At 60.4% G+C, this 16,440-nt stretch overlaps 6 protein-coding genes across 6 annotated transcripts; 4 read left to right on the forward strand and 2 right to left on the reverse strand.

The window, feature by feature from the left end:
- Positions 1–108: 108 nt before the first annotated feature.
- On the forward strand, positions 109–2,541 carry BXZ73DRAFT_78517 (uncharacterized protein; the record flags this gene model as incomplete). Its single annotated transcript, XM_048022889.1, has 1 exon — positions 109–2,541. One exon carries the CDS (start codon positions 109–111, stop codon positions 2,539–2,541), a length of 2,433 nt encoding a protein of 810 aa, XP_047876647.1.
- A 513-nt stretch (positions 2,542–3,054) lies between these two features.
- BXZ73DRAFT_90745 (cytochrome P450 sterol C22-desaturase) lies at positions 3,055–5,278 on the forward strand (the record flags this gene model as incomplete). Its single annotated transcript, XM_048025739.1, has 5 exons — positions 3,055–3,371; positions 3,515–3,628; positions 3,701–3,775; positions 4,169–5,152; positions 5,212–5,278. The coding sequence occupies 5 exons, from the start codon at positions 3,055–3,057 to the stop codon at positions 5,276–5,278; spliced, it is 1,557 nt and encodes a 518-aa protein (XP_047876648.1).
- Positions 5,279–5,842: 564 nt separating this feature from the next.
- Positions 5,843–6,354, reverse strand: BXZ73DRAFT_102612 (uncharacterized protein; the record flags this gene model as incomplete). Its single annotated transcript, XM_048015290.1, has 4 exons — positions 5,843–5,911; positions 5,963–6,021; positions 6,082–6,163; positions 6,226–6,354. 4 exons carry the CDS (start codon positions 6,352–6,354, stop codon positions 5,843–5,845), a joined length of 339 nt encoding a protein of 112 aa, XP_047876649.1.
- Positions 6,355–8,128: 1,774 nt separating this feature from the next.
- On the forward strand, positions 8,129–8,633 carry BXZ73DRAFT_78520 (uncharacterized protein; the record flags this gene model as incomplete). Its single annotated transcript, XM_048022890.1, has 3 exons — positions 8,129–8,295; positions 8,334–8,434; positions 8,485–8,633. The coding sequence occupies 3 exons, from the start codon at positions 8,129–8,131 to the stop codon at positions 8,631–8,633; spliced, it is 417 nt and encodes a 138-aa protein (XP_047876650.1).
- Positions 8,634–9,921: 1,288 nt separating this feature from the next.
- Positions 9,922–12,871, reverse strand: BXZ73DRAFT_102613 (uncharacterized protein; the record flags this gene model as incomplete). Its single annotated transcript, XM_048015291.1, has 9 exons — positions 9,922–10,026; positions 10,090–10,203; positions 10,270–10,338; positions 10,407–10,484; positions 10,543–10,570; positions 10,935–11,036; positions 12,003–12,082; positions 12,135–12,681; positions 12,867–12,871. The coding sequence occupies 9 exons, from the start codon at positions 12,869–12,871 to the stop codon at positions 9,922–9,924; spliced, it is 1,128 nt and encodes a 375-aa protein (XP_047876651.1).
- A 1,215-nt stretch (positions 12,872–14,086) lies between these two features.
- On the forward strand, positions 14,087–14,714 carry BXZ73DRAFT_3132 (uncharacterized protein; the record flags this gene model as incomplete). The annotated part of the gene is made up of 2 exons (XM_048017807.1): positions 14,087–14,393; positions 14,470–14,714. Coding segments are annotated over 2 exons (552 nt in total), but the record flags the coding sequence as incomplete, so codon positions are not given.
- Between the last annotated feature and the right edge of the window lie 1,726 nt (positions 14,715–16,440).

Genomic DNA, 16,440 nt, shown 5'->3' on the forward strand with positions numbered 1-16,440 from the left:
TCTCCTGCTCACGTCCAGTCATGCCATGCCACCAGTTATTTGTTTCTCTCGTCAACCATACGCTCAAGTACCACGGCTCGTACACGAACTCAAACATACCTTGCGAACATGGAGGATGAGATAGAGGAAACCCACCGCCAGCTCCGTCATTCGGCCGCTCTCATCCAGGATGCTTTCGAAGGACTCAGTACGTTAAATTCCCAAGATTCTCAGCATGCGGGCTCTGCCCAGGTACATGAGCCAGGCGAGCCTGCCTCTCCCCGCTCGCCTCATCGGGGGCTGCATCCATCTCTTGACACACCCTCTACTCCCACGACACCGTCTGGACAACATGAACCCAACTCCATGGACCCCGGCCACGACGTCATAGTAATCTCGTCGGAAGTTCCTTCAGTGCCTTCAGTCTCAAGCCCTCTCCCCCCTCTTCCTCCGTCGGCGTCCCACCGTCGCGGTCGCTCCTCGGACTCGACCCTCTCCACTCTTCGCGCCGAGCTCCTCGCTTCAACGCAGAATGTACGGGAACGGGCAACCGAACTTGACGACCTGCGCCGTGCCATTGCTCAATACGCAGAGGAAAGGCAAAGACTCTTGACAAGCCGTCGATCGTCTTCGCCGCCACATGCCTCCGCTGCTGCTACTCCCGCGGCTAGAGATGACAGGCGAACAGGACAAAGCACTCCAAATGCAGACCGTCGGCAGCGTGCCCCCTCGTATGCGCTTGGAAGCGACCCTTACCTGACCCAAGCTGTCTCCACAATGCAAAGTCGCCAAGCTCTGCTGAATGACTCTTTGCGCTCGCAATTCGACCAGGCCGAGGCTGAAGGTGCCACTTTCCACGGAATGATGGTCGCCGCTCGTACGGCTGCGTCTCAACATCCACCTACGTCGGGCTCTATCGTGGAATCCAGTGCGTCGTCGGCATCGACCGCAAACAGCCAGGCGGGTGCGCCGCTACCGACCGTGATCACATCCCGGGTTACACGACTTGCTCTGGAAATCCAACAAGACATCTCCCGCATCTCACAGCAGACAGAATCCCTCATGGCCTGGATCAGCCGCACTCGTGCCGAGGCTGCCTTGTCTCGTGCCTCTGCATTCGACCATTCGTCAGCCCTAGACTCGGCAAATACCACGGCCGCAGCTCGGGGCGAGTCTACTACATACCCGCGCTCCCTTGGTAGAACACTGTCTTCCTGGACTCCTCCTCCGCTCCCAAGAACCGCCCGAACAACGCTGTCCCAGCAGGACGAGGACTCGATCATTCCGAGTGAGGCGTTCGCCTCCACCTCCGCCCCACACGCCCCACGACCGCGCCCTCGTGTCTCACAAGACGGTGGAACTCCTCGACCTCGTTATATTCGGTCCGGCCCTTCAGTCGGTGACAGCCCAAACTCGTCAGGGACAGAAATCGGGGACGCGTACCGCCTACCTAGCGAGCAGAGTTCCTTTGATTTCGTGCAGGACCTGTTGGCCTCACGAGGGAGAGTTCTCAGGGAGAGAGCGCTTCGTGGAGACCTCGAAAACGGACAGCACGACCGCAGGTGGGTTGCAGAAGACGCGTGGGTGGCGTTGAACGGGAGAGCTGACGCTGGAGGGTCGACGCGAACCCGCAGCTACCGCGTCCGTCACCGGTCCAACACGGACGGCGATGCGACGACGGAGCACACCACGCTGAGGCCAAGACCCGAAGCGTCCCTAGGATTTGGCGAGGCAGCGAGCGTCGAGATGCGCGAAGACGTTGAGGACGACGAAGACGGGGGAGAGGATATTGCGTGGGTCCACGCTCTGTCGAGGCTGGATCAGATGTCAAGGCAATCGTCGGCGAGGTTAGAAGCAACACGACGACAGCATAATGAAGAAGGGTCAAGCGTGGTCCCTCGGGGACCTCCGCGGGCCCCTGGGGTCAACAGAGCCACGATGGGTACCACGAGACGGGCCAATGTTGTGCCAGTATGGTGTAAGTCCTTGGCAGAGAGTTCGCTGGGCGGGCCTTACTCATCATTGTACTACTCTACAGCTCGGCTTGTCCCCCGTTCTGGCCACATTTCTGCAGGGGAAGATGACTACGAACGGGACATGGCGGCAATGCGCGCTCGAGCCCAGAGTCTTATCTCTTCCATGGCAACATCGCGCAGCCTGGGCGGCGTCGCGCTCCCACCACCCCCGCCGACGACGCGCCCGCTCACGTTCGTGCCGACGACGCAGGGCACCCCAGGCTCGCTCTGGAACGACTCGAACCCGCGTGTGCGCCTCCGTGCGGACATCAGCCGGGCGTTTGATCGGGCTCGAGACTACGTGCCGCGTCCGCCGAGCCCACCCGCAAGCGGACTCGGCGCCGATGATCGTCGGCGCACACCTCCAGCTGAACGGGAGCCTGAACGGGCGATGTGGGGCTCGCCAGTGCCCTTCCACCCGAGCCCGCTGCCGCTGCCGCGTGTGGAGGACATTGGCGGTCTGGAAGCCCGCAGTCGTGCCTTCTCAGGACCAAAGACTGTGGCTCGGCTTCCCCGGAAACGCGGGTTTACTCAAGCAGGCTGTTGATTTGGTTCCAATGATGTATCTGTACTTACGGTCCTTCGCGAAAAGGGCGGAATCAGCAATGCCCAGTAGACGCGCAGGCACGATGCGCAGTTGTGAGGCATGATACGGAGCGTCACACGATGCCGTTCTCGGTCTGTCGTCTGGGGGACCCGTCTACCGATACCGCTCTCTAAACCTTTGTTCACGACCGCTACTCACTAGAGGCACGAGCGGGCACATCTTCGGTGCATTTTGGTTATGATCCCATTGAACATGCTTAGGTGGCCGATTCGCTAGGCGGCGGATGGCCGCAGCCGGACGTGAGCTTTCGACGCGGCCACGTGACGCTGGTCTCACCGCGCGTGATGAAATATTCGGGGAATGGTTCGATCTGCGAGGGGCCAATGGGAGGCAGCGCTGATGCAGACGGAAGACTCACGGCTCTCGTTTGTAAGGCCCACCATCCCGAGCAGCGTTGTGCGCACCCTCCGCCCGGCTTTCCTCGTCTCTCGCCGTCCGGCGCACCCGCTCGCCATGTCCGTCCTCGGTGAACGCTCCGTCTCGGCCTCCATCCCCTCCTTCACCGCCTACGCCAGCGAGTACGTCTCCGTGCCCACCCTTTTCTCTGTCTCGCCCGAGACCGCCACATGGCTCTGGACAACCGCCGCCATCGTTCTTTCCCTCCTCGCCCTCGAGCAAGCCGTCTGGCGCTACAAGAAAGGTGCTCTCCCCGGTGACAACTGGACCATTCCCGTCATTGGCAAATATGTCGACTCGATGCGGCCGACGCTCGAGAACTACCAAAAGCAGTGGGCTGCAGGTTCGCTGTCCGCGGTTAGCGTCTTCAACATGTACGCAAACTCTCCTCTCGTGTGGGCCTTGCTGCCCCCGTCTAGCTGTCTCTGACCATTTGTCCATCACTATTGCGGTATCGATCACCATGACCGCTCGATGACGTCTGTGTCGCCGTGCAATCGGGTGATCGGGGCTACAGCTTTATCGTAATGGCGACGTCGAACGAGTTCTCCCGCAAGGTCTTCAACTCGCCGAACCATGCCGAACCCTGCCTGGTCCACTCCGCGAAGGTCATCCTTCGCCCGGATAACTGGTGAGAAGCCTTGGCCGCTCGGCAGAAGTGTGTGCGCATGCAAAACCTGACCATGTGGACGCCGCTCCTCAGGGTTTTCCTCACCGGAAAGGTACACGTCGACTACCGGAAGGTCCTGAACACGCTCTTCACTCGCAAGGCACTCGGGTACGTCGAAGTTCTAGTCTTGTTTCTTTCCCATCCCCCCTCTTCTTTTCTTCGTCGTCCGTATCTATCTGGCTTGATGTCCTGCATGCGAAGGGACCGTTACACTAGCCATCTGTGTCAAGTTTGGCTGCCGTGTTGTATGCACATATATCTGTAATGCGCTCCGCATTTGGCATGCACACCGATTGTAAACGGCGCAGGTTGATGTTACGCCGACGCGTGGCGTGGATTGACCGGCTTTGCGCTGGAAGCCGTACGGCAGCCCATCAGCCCATGGGCTGGGTTCATTAAGGAGATGAAGCTTCTATGACCTTACCCCGAATGGACTTAGACCACCTTCGTGCTTTATCACATGCTTGTGTCGGCCCATTGTTGATAACTTATCCCGTACAGCATTTACTCCGCCGTCCAGGACCAGACTACGCGCAAGCACTTCAAGAGATGGCTCAAGACCGCAGAGGAGGACCCGTCCGCTAAGCCGATCATGATGACCTTCCGTGACCTGAACATGGAGACCTCGCTATTGGTCTTCTGCGGTCCCCACATCGAGGAAGAAGCGGCCCGCGAAATCGCCGATAACTACTGGCGCATCACTGTCGCCTTGGAGCTCGTCAACTTCCCCTTCCCCTTCCCTGGCACCAAGGTCTGGAAAGCAATCCAAGCGCGGAAGACCGCCATGAAGCACCTGGAGAACGCTGCGGCGAAGAGCAAGATCGCGATGGCGGCCGGCAAGGAGCCCGAGTGCATGCTCGACCACTGGATCCAGTCCATGGCCGAGCCCGGATACAAGGGCCGCAAGGATTTCTCCGACATGGAGATGGCCATGGTCGTCTTCTCCTTCCTCTTCGCCTCGCAGGACGCGATGAGCTCTGGCGTTATCTATGGCATGCAGCATCTCGCCGACATGCCCGACATCCTCGCCAAGGTCCGGGAGGAGCAGGAGCGCGTCCGCGGCGGTGACGGCGACCGTCCTCTTACCCTCGACATGCTCGACCAGATGACCTACCTCCGTGCCTTTGTCCGCGAGTCTCTTCGTGTCAAGCCCCCTGTTACGATGGTTCCCTACCTGGCCACGAAGTCGTTCCCCATCTCCGACAGCTACACCGCCCCGTCCGGTTCTATCGTCATCGCCTCCGTCTACCCGTCCGTGCACGACCCCGAAGTGTACCCTCAACCGAGCGTACTCGTCCCTGAACGTTGGCTCGACCCTGAGGGCAGTGCGAACACCACGCCGAAGAACTACCTCATCTTCGGCAGCGGTCCCCACAAGTGCATCGGTGTCGAGTACGCGATCATGAACACCATGATCGTCCTCGCTGACGCTGCGATGCTGTTGGACTTCGAGCACATCAGGACGCCCGAGAGCGACAAGGTCCAGTGAGTATCCTGTTGCTGCATCAATCGATGCAGATGACTGACATTTTCATGATCAATAGAATCATCGCTACCCTCTTCCCTCAGGACGGCTGTCTCATGAAGCTCCGCCCTCGTCAGCGCGCTTGAGCACTGCCGTGCTCTGGAGCTCGGAATGAAAATCCGATGACATTTGCACCCATCGTGCCCGACTAGATGCGGACTTCGCCCAACTGCTACCTTCCCCGTACTGTCCTTGGACACTTTCACATCGTCATTCGTTGTTGTTGTTGGACCGGAGACTTGTGCGCTCCGTCTGGTAACAACTGGTTGGTAACAGCGCGAAGACTCAGATTTGGACGCGAGTCACACTGACGATGTATAATTTACTACGATGTTCATGCTCCCAAGCTCACTTGTACACCACATCTTCATTCATACTAATGATACCATGTCTTTGCATATACCTTGACACTTGCGTATTGGCTTTTCCGTAATTTGGATGAGAAACAAATTGACGAATTGCAATGCGTGTGCAAGGTTGACGTTGCCCTACGTTTCAAGCGCTCGCAACGTCGCCTTATATCGTGAGCGAATCTTCAAATTATATGTCACGATCTGCCGTCGACACATGCTGCTCGCGCATGATGATAATGTACATTGCGAAATTTGAGCGGGCGAGTAGAAATACACAGACTCGTTCCACGTGAAGCATTACCGGCGAACCTCCTTCTCGACATCACGCTTGAGGTCGTGAGCTCCTTCTTTGGCACCTGCCGTAGCCTGCATATTGACTCAACATCCAGCCCTAGAACTTGTTAGAACGATGCTCACCTGATTGGCCTTTTGGCTCGCAGTGGTGGACGCTTCAGATGCCTTCTCCTTGGCCGTGCCTTTAGCAGGTGAATAGGTCAGCAACTCGCCGCCCGGGCGAGGGAGATGTGAGAGCGCACCCATCGTCTCTTTCGTCTTCGCCGACACATCTTCTCCCTTCTCTATAGCAGACGCTAAGCCCTGACCAACCTTCTTGTTGACCTGCATGTGCGCGCATGAAAGCGTGAGCCGCAATCGGCAGCACGGCGTGTCGAATCCCTCACCTTGTCCGCGACGTCCGCGACTTTTTCAGTGACGCTTTTGCGCGACACGGGCGACGTGTGGATGGTCCTCGAGGAATTCGCGACCGCAGAGCGCGTCGTCGTGTAGAAGGCTTGACGGAGAACAGACATGTGATGTAAGGGGGTGGTTGCGAACGGGTTCGGTGTGGGAGGCGGGAATGTGTTGGGACACTCTGCGCTCAAAGGGCGCTCTATGTATACCTCAGCCATGGATGACGTCTTCGCTCGCTCCCACCGAGCATTACGTGCCGCGAGGAGCAGGAGCATTGGGGTGACCGCGCCATGACATCATATCGTCGACGCGGTCACGTGGGAGAATTGCGATCGCGCCCGGACGCGATGCTGCATCCACAAGCGAAGTGTAGGATATCATAGTGATCTCTTCTCGCAACGGAGGCGGTCTTATGCGGTTCGAAACTCGACCCCATGACCTTGATGTTGACCTGGAATCTGAACTCTGGGTCCTGCCCGAAGAGGTCGGCTCCCGCCAAGCGGGTCGGTGCAGGACACCTGTCTCTTCTCATACGATAGCGACCGTCTCTTTTGTCTATTTGAGTCTCGGCCCTCTCCTCTGTCAGATTATCTTAGCACACTCGAGCTCCGAGACAGTCATGTGACCATGTATATTTATGGAGGACTTCTGCTGCCTCCGTGATAATAGCTCTTGGGATACACTGATCTTTTCCCCACTGTATTCGCGTGAGCCTCTCTCATCTCCCCCACTTTGTGTGATCTACCTTTCCCAGAGCCTCACATTTTCTGGTTTCCATTGGCCATGACCTCAGGCCTCGGCATGCTCGTCTCCCCTGCGAGGCAAGGTCACATCACCCGTGGAGTCGTCGACATGGACGCGTGAGCGCATCAACACGACCGAATCAGCACCTATCGAGGAGGGCAAGGGTCCCGAAAGACCGCTCAAGCCGCTCAACTCGTCCGCGAGAGCCTTGAGGCCGTTTGAGGCCGGCTCACCCGTGGCCTTCGAGCGACGAGTGCGCTTCGGTGTTGCACGTGTCGTCCTCCTAGTGCGGCGACAGCCGCGTGAACGCTTCTCCCGGGCACCGTCCGATTCGGAGTAGGGGCAGCCCCATCTCTCCGCTAAGACCCTGGTGGAGGCGGCCTGCTTCTTGATAGGTGCAATGGGGGTCCTCGGATCTGACCGAGGGTGGCGAAGTCAATGAAGCGGGGTATGACAAAATGAACACTCAAAAAATGTGAGGCTTTGGGACGCTTGAGCGGCGATGCGCCTGGCAAGGTCGAGCACATAAAGTGGGGGAGATGGTAGAGGTTCATGCGAAGAGAGTGGGGAAGAGATCGTATCGCAAGAGCTGCTGTCACGGAGGCAGCGGAAGTCCTATATAAGTATATGGTCACATGACTGTCTCGGAGCTCGAGTGTGTTAGAATGATCTGACACAGGAGACTCGAAGAGACAAAAGAGATGATGAGACAAGACGGAGTCGTACAATAATCGTAGAGAGAACGTTGAAGATCCGGACGAGGGTCCGGGCCGCTCGGCGCCCGGACCAGGCGCCCTGCTTCCAGTCGATTCCGGCCGACTTTGACCGGCCCGGAGACGAGAGTGTGCTAGCGCTGCCAAGCGAATTCGCCTCTCCCCGCCCGCTGTCATCATACTACGTATCTCACATGACAAGATCGTTCCCGATTTCTCTCGCCTTCGACCGGCCGCTTGTTGTTCTCATGGGGTGGAACGGCAGCCATCACGCAAGGCACGTTGACGCGTCCGCTGTGAGTTCGTGACGGTTTTTCAACCGACACGGGATGATTAGCTCTGTCGTCGGAAGCAGAGCAGCTTGCACGTCGTGGCCGCAATAAGTACCACCCCTTCACCCATGGTACCTACTTATATTCCTCGAGGTTTCAGAGTCATGGGGCCACTGTCCTTTCTCTTGCTCTCGGTCTGCCCTCGCACATCCGCTATCCTAGCAGCCTCTGCTGAGTTCTTCAACATCACGATCGACGACCACTATCGCCACTCCGTCTTCGAGTACTTCATCTACTCTCTGTCCAGCGCATGGACAGCTGGAAGCGCGACGTGCAATACTGGCCGTGACGGCGCCCTTGACCTACCAGCGGGCAAGGCAAGGTCGTGTACAACACCTGGTATCAAACGAACCTCACCAAAGACCCCACGGTTACGCCCTCGGAGGTGAAGGCGACCGTGGCATTCACCGGTCAGTCCTCGCATTTCGCTTCTAGAATCCTTTTTCTCGTAACATGATAGGCAACGCAGGCTCCTCGGTCTACGTCTTCGGCGGCGTCCTTGCCAGCTCTAGTACTGAGCTTCGATCCAGGCTCAACGGGACGGCTCTCTCCGATAATTTCACCTTCTCCACCCCGCAGGGGCCGACCAGTTACAGCTACAACCAATGACGTCTCGATCATTGTGCCCGTGGCTACCGTTGGCAGCATCCTCCTCACGGCCGTCACGCCTTCTTGGAAACGATGGAGACGCGCAAAGACGCCAGTGTCCGTCAGGGTGAGATTGAAGCCCATGGCTCCTGGTGCTTCCGATGCCAATAGAAGGACGCCAGCTAGGGAACAATGGGTGTAGTGCACGGTAAGCATGTTCGTTGTCGAGCGGAGAAAGTGGTTCTGAACGCGTGCTTAGATCCTACGAGCGCGCTGCGTATTCACCATCTGGCATTGATGAAGTTCATTGGTGATGTCCTATATACGGTATGAATTGTTAGCGGATTGTACTATTGAGGTTCGTACGCGAATTGGCCGATCTGGGCATTCGTCTTGAGCTTTGTGCGTCTATTGTGCTTGACGTTGAACACCAGACGAGACTGCGTTTCTGGGCCTGAAGATGTGGCCTTTTCGGAAAAACCGCGGGCCTGCGAGGGGGGGTACTGAAGCCAGCGGTGCAATGGTTTCTACGTTCTAGGGCACTCGTGGTAACTCTACACGTCGACATGCCAGATCTCGCCGAAGCGGGCTCGTACGGCGCAACCGGGACCTATCTGCGGAAGCAGTTTACGTATTGGTCAAGCCTCCGAAAAGTCCGGCGAGCCTATAACCACAGCACGCACCTCGGCCCCGCCGTCCGCCGTGCTCCTCGCGCCCCACGAGCAGGTTCCCATATGTTCGGAGACCCACTCCGTGTGCAGCGCCCGATTTCCACTCCACCCTGGCACTCTGCGGCCCCCGGCGGGTACCGTTCAATGTGGTGGGGTGCCGGACAGTGCTTGGCAGGTCAACGGCAAGAAGTTGATTATTCCCGTGCGCGCAAGACGCCGCGCTCTGCGAGTCTCCAAACCACACGGTGCAACCCGGTGAGCGTCAGGAGGGAGTGATGATGATGATGGATTCGTGCCAGAGCTCGTTAACTACACGCGTAATGCTAAGTACGTTCAGTAATCGCAACGGGACGGCGGCTATCCCGCGTTCAGGCGTCGGGAGGGAGTGGAAGAGCAAGCTTGGACACCGGGGCTTGGCACGGCTGTACACCGGGCGGGGGTTCACACGGCCGGACTGCGCATGCACTTTGCGGACGCGGGTGCGAGCTGGAGGTAATGCCAGGCGGATGCATTCGCAGAACAAACGCTACAGTTGCTAGTACGACATGACAGCAGCGCAAAGGGAAGGTGGTGACTGCGCTGTTGGAGCGGGGTATGTGATAATAGTGTGATATTACAAGGATGAGTGAAAACGGGGTCTAGTGGCGATGGGGGCGACGGTTGTGATAGCGGTGATGGACGATGGGCTGGTGCGGCTTGCCGCCCCACGCCAGGTTGTCGTCGTCGAGGAGCTCAGCGGCGCCCTGCGATAATACGAGGGCGTCAGTCTCCGGGAAAGACGCTGGAGACACGGCACAGGTACTCACATCGTACCACTGCGGCGGGGGCGACGTCTGGTGGCGGCGGATACGCTCGGGGCGCGTCGACGTCGACGTGCGTCCCCACGTGCTGTCGGCCTCGTCGAAGGTTTCGGCCTCGCTCTGGGGGAGGATGGCGCCGGGTCAGCATCCGACGCTCTCCGGAATAGAGCCGCTGCGGCTACTCACGATGGCCTCGCTCCTTGGCAAGCTTTCCCAGCTGTTGCTGTCGTGGGAGCGGTGGGTGTAGGTGACGTTCTGTGGTCAGAGGAGCGCAGTGAGCATCGCTGCGTCCATGTGCCGAGAACAACGGGAAGCGAATTGACCTGGTCATCGTCGTGGTGGCCGAGGCGGCGGAAGAATCTCTTGACCTTGGAGCCGCGACTCTGTTTGGACTGGGTGGGCTGCGAAACCGACTGAGCAAACGATGCGGAGCTGAAGCTGGGAGGGACCGCTACTGACCGACACCTGGTAGTGGCGGACGTCGATGCTGGAGGAGTGCATTGTGTATGGGTGGGGAAAATGTGTGTGTTGGGCGAGTGAGTGCTGTGGATACGACTGGATGTGGGTTGGTGAGGATGATCCCGCTCGTCGACGGGTGCTTATATGCGTCGAGCAGCTCGGGCACATGCTCGAGCAGAACCTTCGCGCCAAGGGAGCTGCGGGAAGCGTGGAGTGCTTGGCCGAGCTTTGTTTGGCCGCGATGGAGCATAGAGTTGCGAGCGAGCACAGTCGCACTGCCCCGAAGACGACCTCGAAATACGTCCGATCGTCATTTTGCGTGTGCGCTGCCGCGGGGTGGGTTCCCCGCTACCTGATCTGGTAAGTGTTGTAGAGATGATGGATCCGGGTACCTGAACACTGTGCCGACCCCATGCTCCTTAGCCATGATCCGGGGAATGACGTGCACGCTGACGGACTCTGCTGTGCCGTAGATTGTGAATACAGCGCCGATCCTGGGATGACGTCAGTTCTCCGGGCGCGCTACGCCTCCGCTACAACTAGAGAGAGAGAATAATAGTCAGCAGTCGCTGGGAAGTCAGCAGTGATAACGAAGGGTTGGTACTGTGCACCCCTCTTCTGCGCTCAGCATTCCCAGCCCAAGCTGGTCTGGGCGTGGAAAGCCGGGCCACACAAGGAAGCTGGTGTGCATTCGTTAAGACCGTGTATCCACTGGGCGGGACTGCCCAGTCGCGGAAGATTGAATGCTTTTTGTGACCCGCAGCGCTGGAGGAGGCGACGTGGGGCGTCCGTGGGACCGGGACTCCCCACGGCGCAGGCAGGGAAGCCATCGAGCAGAATTTCAGACTCAAGTGACCAAGCGGGCCAAGACATGCGCAGAGGACTTTGGCGTTGTGTGGGGAGAGGCAGACAGACAAGGCGCCTCAGCGTGTTGCTCCTTCTGGCATTATAGACGCTCGTTGTCTATGCTGACTCGGCGCTCTCTATGCTCCCATGTTGCACCATTTCTGGTGTCTCGGTTTCTTGTCCGCGGTGAATTAGCTCCGCCAAGTATTGTACGGAGGCAGGTGCCTGGAGGCACCTGGCCATCTGACGTGCGATCCGTAGATATACCAGCACCAGGTCAATCGTGCTCAGATGTGCATGAAGGATATGATGAATTCCATCCTGAGTGCGCAGATTCTTTCTCATTGGACCGACTTCCGTAGGGCTCAAGCCGGGTTTGATGTGCTCGGGTCTGCTCGGGTAGCTCGGCACACAAGCAAATTCAAACTCAGCTTCTTGTGCGGGCGCGCCCACCTGAGACATCGCACAAGTTGTGAGCCGATCAGAGCCGACGCGAGCCGACGCGTAGAGACGAGCCGTCAGGGCAAGCGTTGGACCCTGTCGGAGCGCCCGTCGCGCCCGACTCCTGCGCGACGCGCGCCGTGCAGCTCGCTCGTCATCGCGCATGCCCGCACGACGCGACGAGCACTGCGATGAGCACGCGCTCGTCCATGCCGACTACGTCGCGCGCGGTGCTGCCAGAATATTTGCTCCGCTGGAGGAGGACAAGGGACGTGGCCGCCTGCTACGACGCCAGTCGCGCCGACAGGCACGTCGACAGTGTGGACGCGCTCGACCGCCCAGTGCCAGCTCGGGCGCATGGACTCAGTTTTAGACTTCGCGATCGAGTCCGCTCGGGCTCGCAATCGGGGCGCGTTGTCTCCAAGAAACTTGAAGCGCGCGGTGGTGGGGCGGACGAGCATGGCCGCCGGCGAAGTGCAGCGCGAAGCGTAACACCATTTTGAGGACGACGACGAGCGGCGCCGTGTCTTGAATCCGCACAGGGCTGAAGCGCGGGGAAGACGCTGCGAACACGAGATCGCATCCGACATGCTCTTGTCGACGACGAGCTCAACGTTGTCCATCGCCCCCGCGAGCATCTCCGATGGCCGCGGCAGCGCACGCAGCGCGGCCTCATCCATGAGCTCCTGCGCCCACCCCTGCTGTGTCGCAGAGGCCCATTCCACCGCCCAGTCCCACCAGTCGTAGACGTGCGTGTCCGCGAGGAGCCGCGTCTGGCCTGCGCCGCGGTCCAGATGCACGGGAGCACCGCGCGCGCGCGACGTCGAGCCCGTGCACCATGTGGATGCTGCCCTGCGCGCCGAAAGAAAAGAGGACTGAGGTCAGCGAGCGTGAACTTGAATGAAGTCTTGTCTTCCCATATCGGGGCGCGCGCTGCGTGGTTGGGCTCCGTGCTCCCCCGTCGAGAGCGCGAACGTACGGACGTTGATGGGTTCCCTGTGTCATCAAGCTCCAGCGCGTATGCATGCCCAACGCACTGCATAGGGCCACCGCTCGTAAGTTCTTTGGCGCTTCAGTGCGCGACGAAGCGGGCGCCGCAGTCGGCGTGGATGAGCGCGTGCTCATCGCAGTGCGCGCGCGAGGACGGTGGTGCGCGAGTGGACGACGCGTCGTGTGGGCACGCGCGATGCCAGCTGCAGGTCGCGCAGGGGTCGCGCGCGATGGGCGCGATGGGCGCTCCGACAGCCATCAACGCGTGCCCTGACGGCTCGTCTCTACGCGTCGGCTCGCGTCGGCTCGCGTCGGCTCACAACTTGTGCGATGTCTCAGGTGGGCGCGCCCGCACAAGAAGCTGAGTTTGAATTTGCTTGTGTGCCGAGCTACCCGAGCAGACCCGAGCACATCAAACCGGCTTGAGCCCTACGGAAGTCGGTCCATTTTTCGCGCATGCTCCATTCTTCGCCTTTGTCTGGCGCGGCACGCATTCATCATGGATTGTGGCATAGACAGATATGTCTCCAAGTATTGAGGAAGACAGAAGGGTTGCTCAATATATACGTATATCAACACCAGCATTGATCGGTCATAAGACATTGCCACCGATCTATCGGGAAATCCCTCTCCGCAAATCACCACGTTCGTGTGCAGTGACTGGTATGCAACACCAGACGGAAGATTGCTGATTCTACCCTCTGGTCGGCCCGAGGCAACCGGGTCACAAGGTGGAATCGCTATGCACTGGACGATCTTTCAGACTCGGCCGCGGTCGAGTCTTCCAGGCGACACGTCGGTGACAGCGAGGTTGATGCCGCTGTGCAGCGGCGGTGTGCGCAACGTTGAGCACACGACAAAGTTTGTGCCATCTTGACAGATGACTGAAGAAGCACTGCACACCTGACCGGAGGAGCGCAGGCGTAGGGTGGACTGCCCTCGAGCGAGGAGGGCCAGTGGAGGACGGGTTAATGAAGAGGGACCAGGCACAATCGCGCGCGCCTGTGGGGGCAGAGGGAGTCGTCGGCGGGCGGCTAGAGATTGGACGGAGCGTGATAGGCTGGCCGGGTTCGCTCATTGATTGCAGGCCTTTTGGCAACGCTGGGAGCGTCGACGGTGCCCTCGCCCGCTCCATGACGGCCCTCCCACCCTCGCTTCCCTCCCCCGCCCTCTTCAGCCCCGCCCGGCACCGCCTGCCCTTCCCTTCCTTTGCCCCGCCCACAAAGCCCCGCGCACCCTCCCCGCGCGAGGTGCCGTCTTCCCCGTCATGCTCCTTCCGCTCGACGTCCTTTCCCTCGTCTTCTCCGCTTGGTCTCTCGCCGGCATTGCACCCGCCCACGCCGCTCTCCTGAACGTGACCATAGACGACTCCCTTGGCGACTCCCACACAGGCGCTCTCATCGCGTATGAGCCGCCTACCCGCTGGAGCGCAGGCCGGAACTGCACAGACTGCAGTGCGAACCTCGACCATTCCAAGGTCCTCGACGGCACCTGGCATGAAGCACTCTTCACTTCCACCCACGAGCGCGACGGGGTCGCGGATGTGCCGCTCATCGCTTCGGCCAAGTTTGAAGGTGCGTTTCTGCAAATCCTCGCGCGCTCGCGCATACACCCTGACCTCTGGACCCGCACCACTCCTCCTCCTCTCAGGCGTCGCGCTCTATGTCTTCTGCGTTGTAGCCCACACGTCAGGCAACACCGACCTGCGCTTTTTGCTCGACGGCGAACATGTCGGCTCGTTCGTACAACCGCCCATTGGGAGCTCGCATTTCGAGTACAACGTCCCTGTCTACGTCAACGAGTCCATCTCCCCCGGCGAACACACGCTCTCGATCATCAATGGCCAGCCGTTAGGAAACGAGTCTCTTGTCCTGCTCGACTACATCGTATACTCGTCAGTTTTCGTTTTCCCAGCGCTATTTTCGGGTGCCGTGTCTGATGTTGATTTGCCTCCGCACAGACGAGAAGACTCTACAGTTGGTTCCCAGACGCAACAGGCCACGTCCTCGATGCCTACTACCCTCCTCTCCTCCGTCGCAGCCCTGCCCGGCAATTCCGCATCCTCAAGTGCAAGCCTTTCCATCCGCGCTGTTGCCGTGGGCGCCATGAGTGCCTCCCTCAGCTCCCAGACCCGCACGATCATCATCGCGGTTGTCGTCTCCGTGGTTGGCCTCGCCCTCATCATCGTCGCTATCGCGCTCACCATCTACTGCGGCCGGAGACAGTACAAGACCCACGACGCCCGAGGTGGCAATGGCAACGGCGTCCTTCCAGGGAGTGCGGGTCCAATAGGCGAGGATCCCGGCACGAGTGGTTGGGCGCAGGGAACCTGGGGTGGTGAGTTGTCCCCGGACCTCCCGTTGTCTTCCGGACGGCGTACGCCGCCGACGAAGCGGAAGCGCGGGCCTTCGACGACGAGCTCCCGTGACGGCCTCCCACACCTCCACTCCGACCAGCCCCCGTTCATGCCGGGCCCGTACGGCCTCCAAAACGCCCCCGTCCCGCCGCGCGTGCAGCATTCGCAGTCGCGCACGTTCGGGTCCGACCGTGTGAGCAGCCCGACGTCGTCCTTTGGGAACATCAACGGCACTCTCCCCGGCCCCGACCCGATCCCGCCCGTGCCCCCACTTCCCCCTACTGCTGTCTCTGCTGCGCACCGCTACCCACAGGCGATACCCAGCAGCGGCTCTCGCACGCACCTCGGCGCGGAGCCGGAAGACGACTTCCTCGACATGGGCCGCCCCGCGTCCATGTACTCCGCCGCGGACGCGCTCACACACACGCACCCAAACGCGCAACAGCCGCCCGAGCTCCCCCCACAGAATACGACGCTCGCCGCGCACCGGGCGCACCCGTTCGCGACGGCACAGGCGTACCTGCCGTCGTCGTACAACCCCCCACGGCGGACGCCGACAGCGTCCACGAACAACACGACGAACACTGCCTCCGCGTACTCGAACTCGAACTCGAACACGAGCTCCACGGCCGCGACGACCGCACCCCCATCGGCGTCGGTGTCGGCCCTCGCGGCCGCCCAGCGCGGGCCGTCGCGCAAGAGGGCCGGCTCGAACGCGTCCCAGACAGGGGAGCGCGACCGTGAGCGCTCGAGGGACCGGGACGGACGCGGTGTCTCTCCTGCCCCTTCCCAATCAAGCATTGGGCAGGTCGCCACGACGGTCGGCTCGGGCAACTCTACAACAACGACGCCGACGAGCACGACGACGCTCATGCCGAAGCGCGCCCCCAGCGCCCCGCGGCGCGTCGACCCGGTGGACCCGAGCCTGCGCATGCTGCCGAGCCAACAGGCGCAGACGCAGCGCGACGCCGAACGCGAACGGGGCCGCGAGCGCGAGCTGCAGCGGCACCGCGCCCTCGAGCGCGAACAGCGCGAGCGCGAGCGGCTACGCGCCCTCGAACGGGAGCGGGCGCGCACGCGTTCGGACACCGAGCCGCGCCAGGCTCCCAACGAGTCCCGGCCGCAACCTCACTCGGAGTCGGACGGGGAGGGCACCGGGCGCCGCGGCGGGCGGCGGCGAGGTGTGATGTTCTCCGAGCAGCAGGGCGAGCAGTTCGGCTTCGTGGACGTGCCCAAGGGCGTCAGCCTCGAACTCGACGGGGCGC

The sequence above is a fragment of the Epithele typhae genome, assembly GCF_022376455.1.
Source record: "Epithele typhae strain CBS 203.58 chromosome Unknown BXZ73scaffold_33, whole genome shotgun sequence".
Classification (NCBI taxonomy): domain Eukaryota; kingdom Fungi; phylum Basidiomycota; class Agaricomycetes; order Polyporales; family Epitheliaceae; genus Epithele; species Epithele typhae.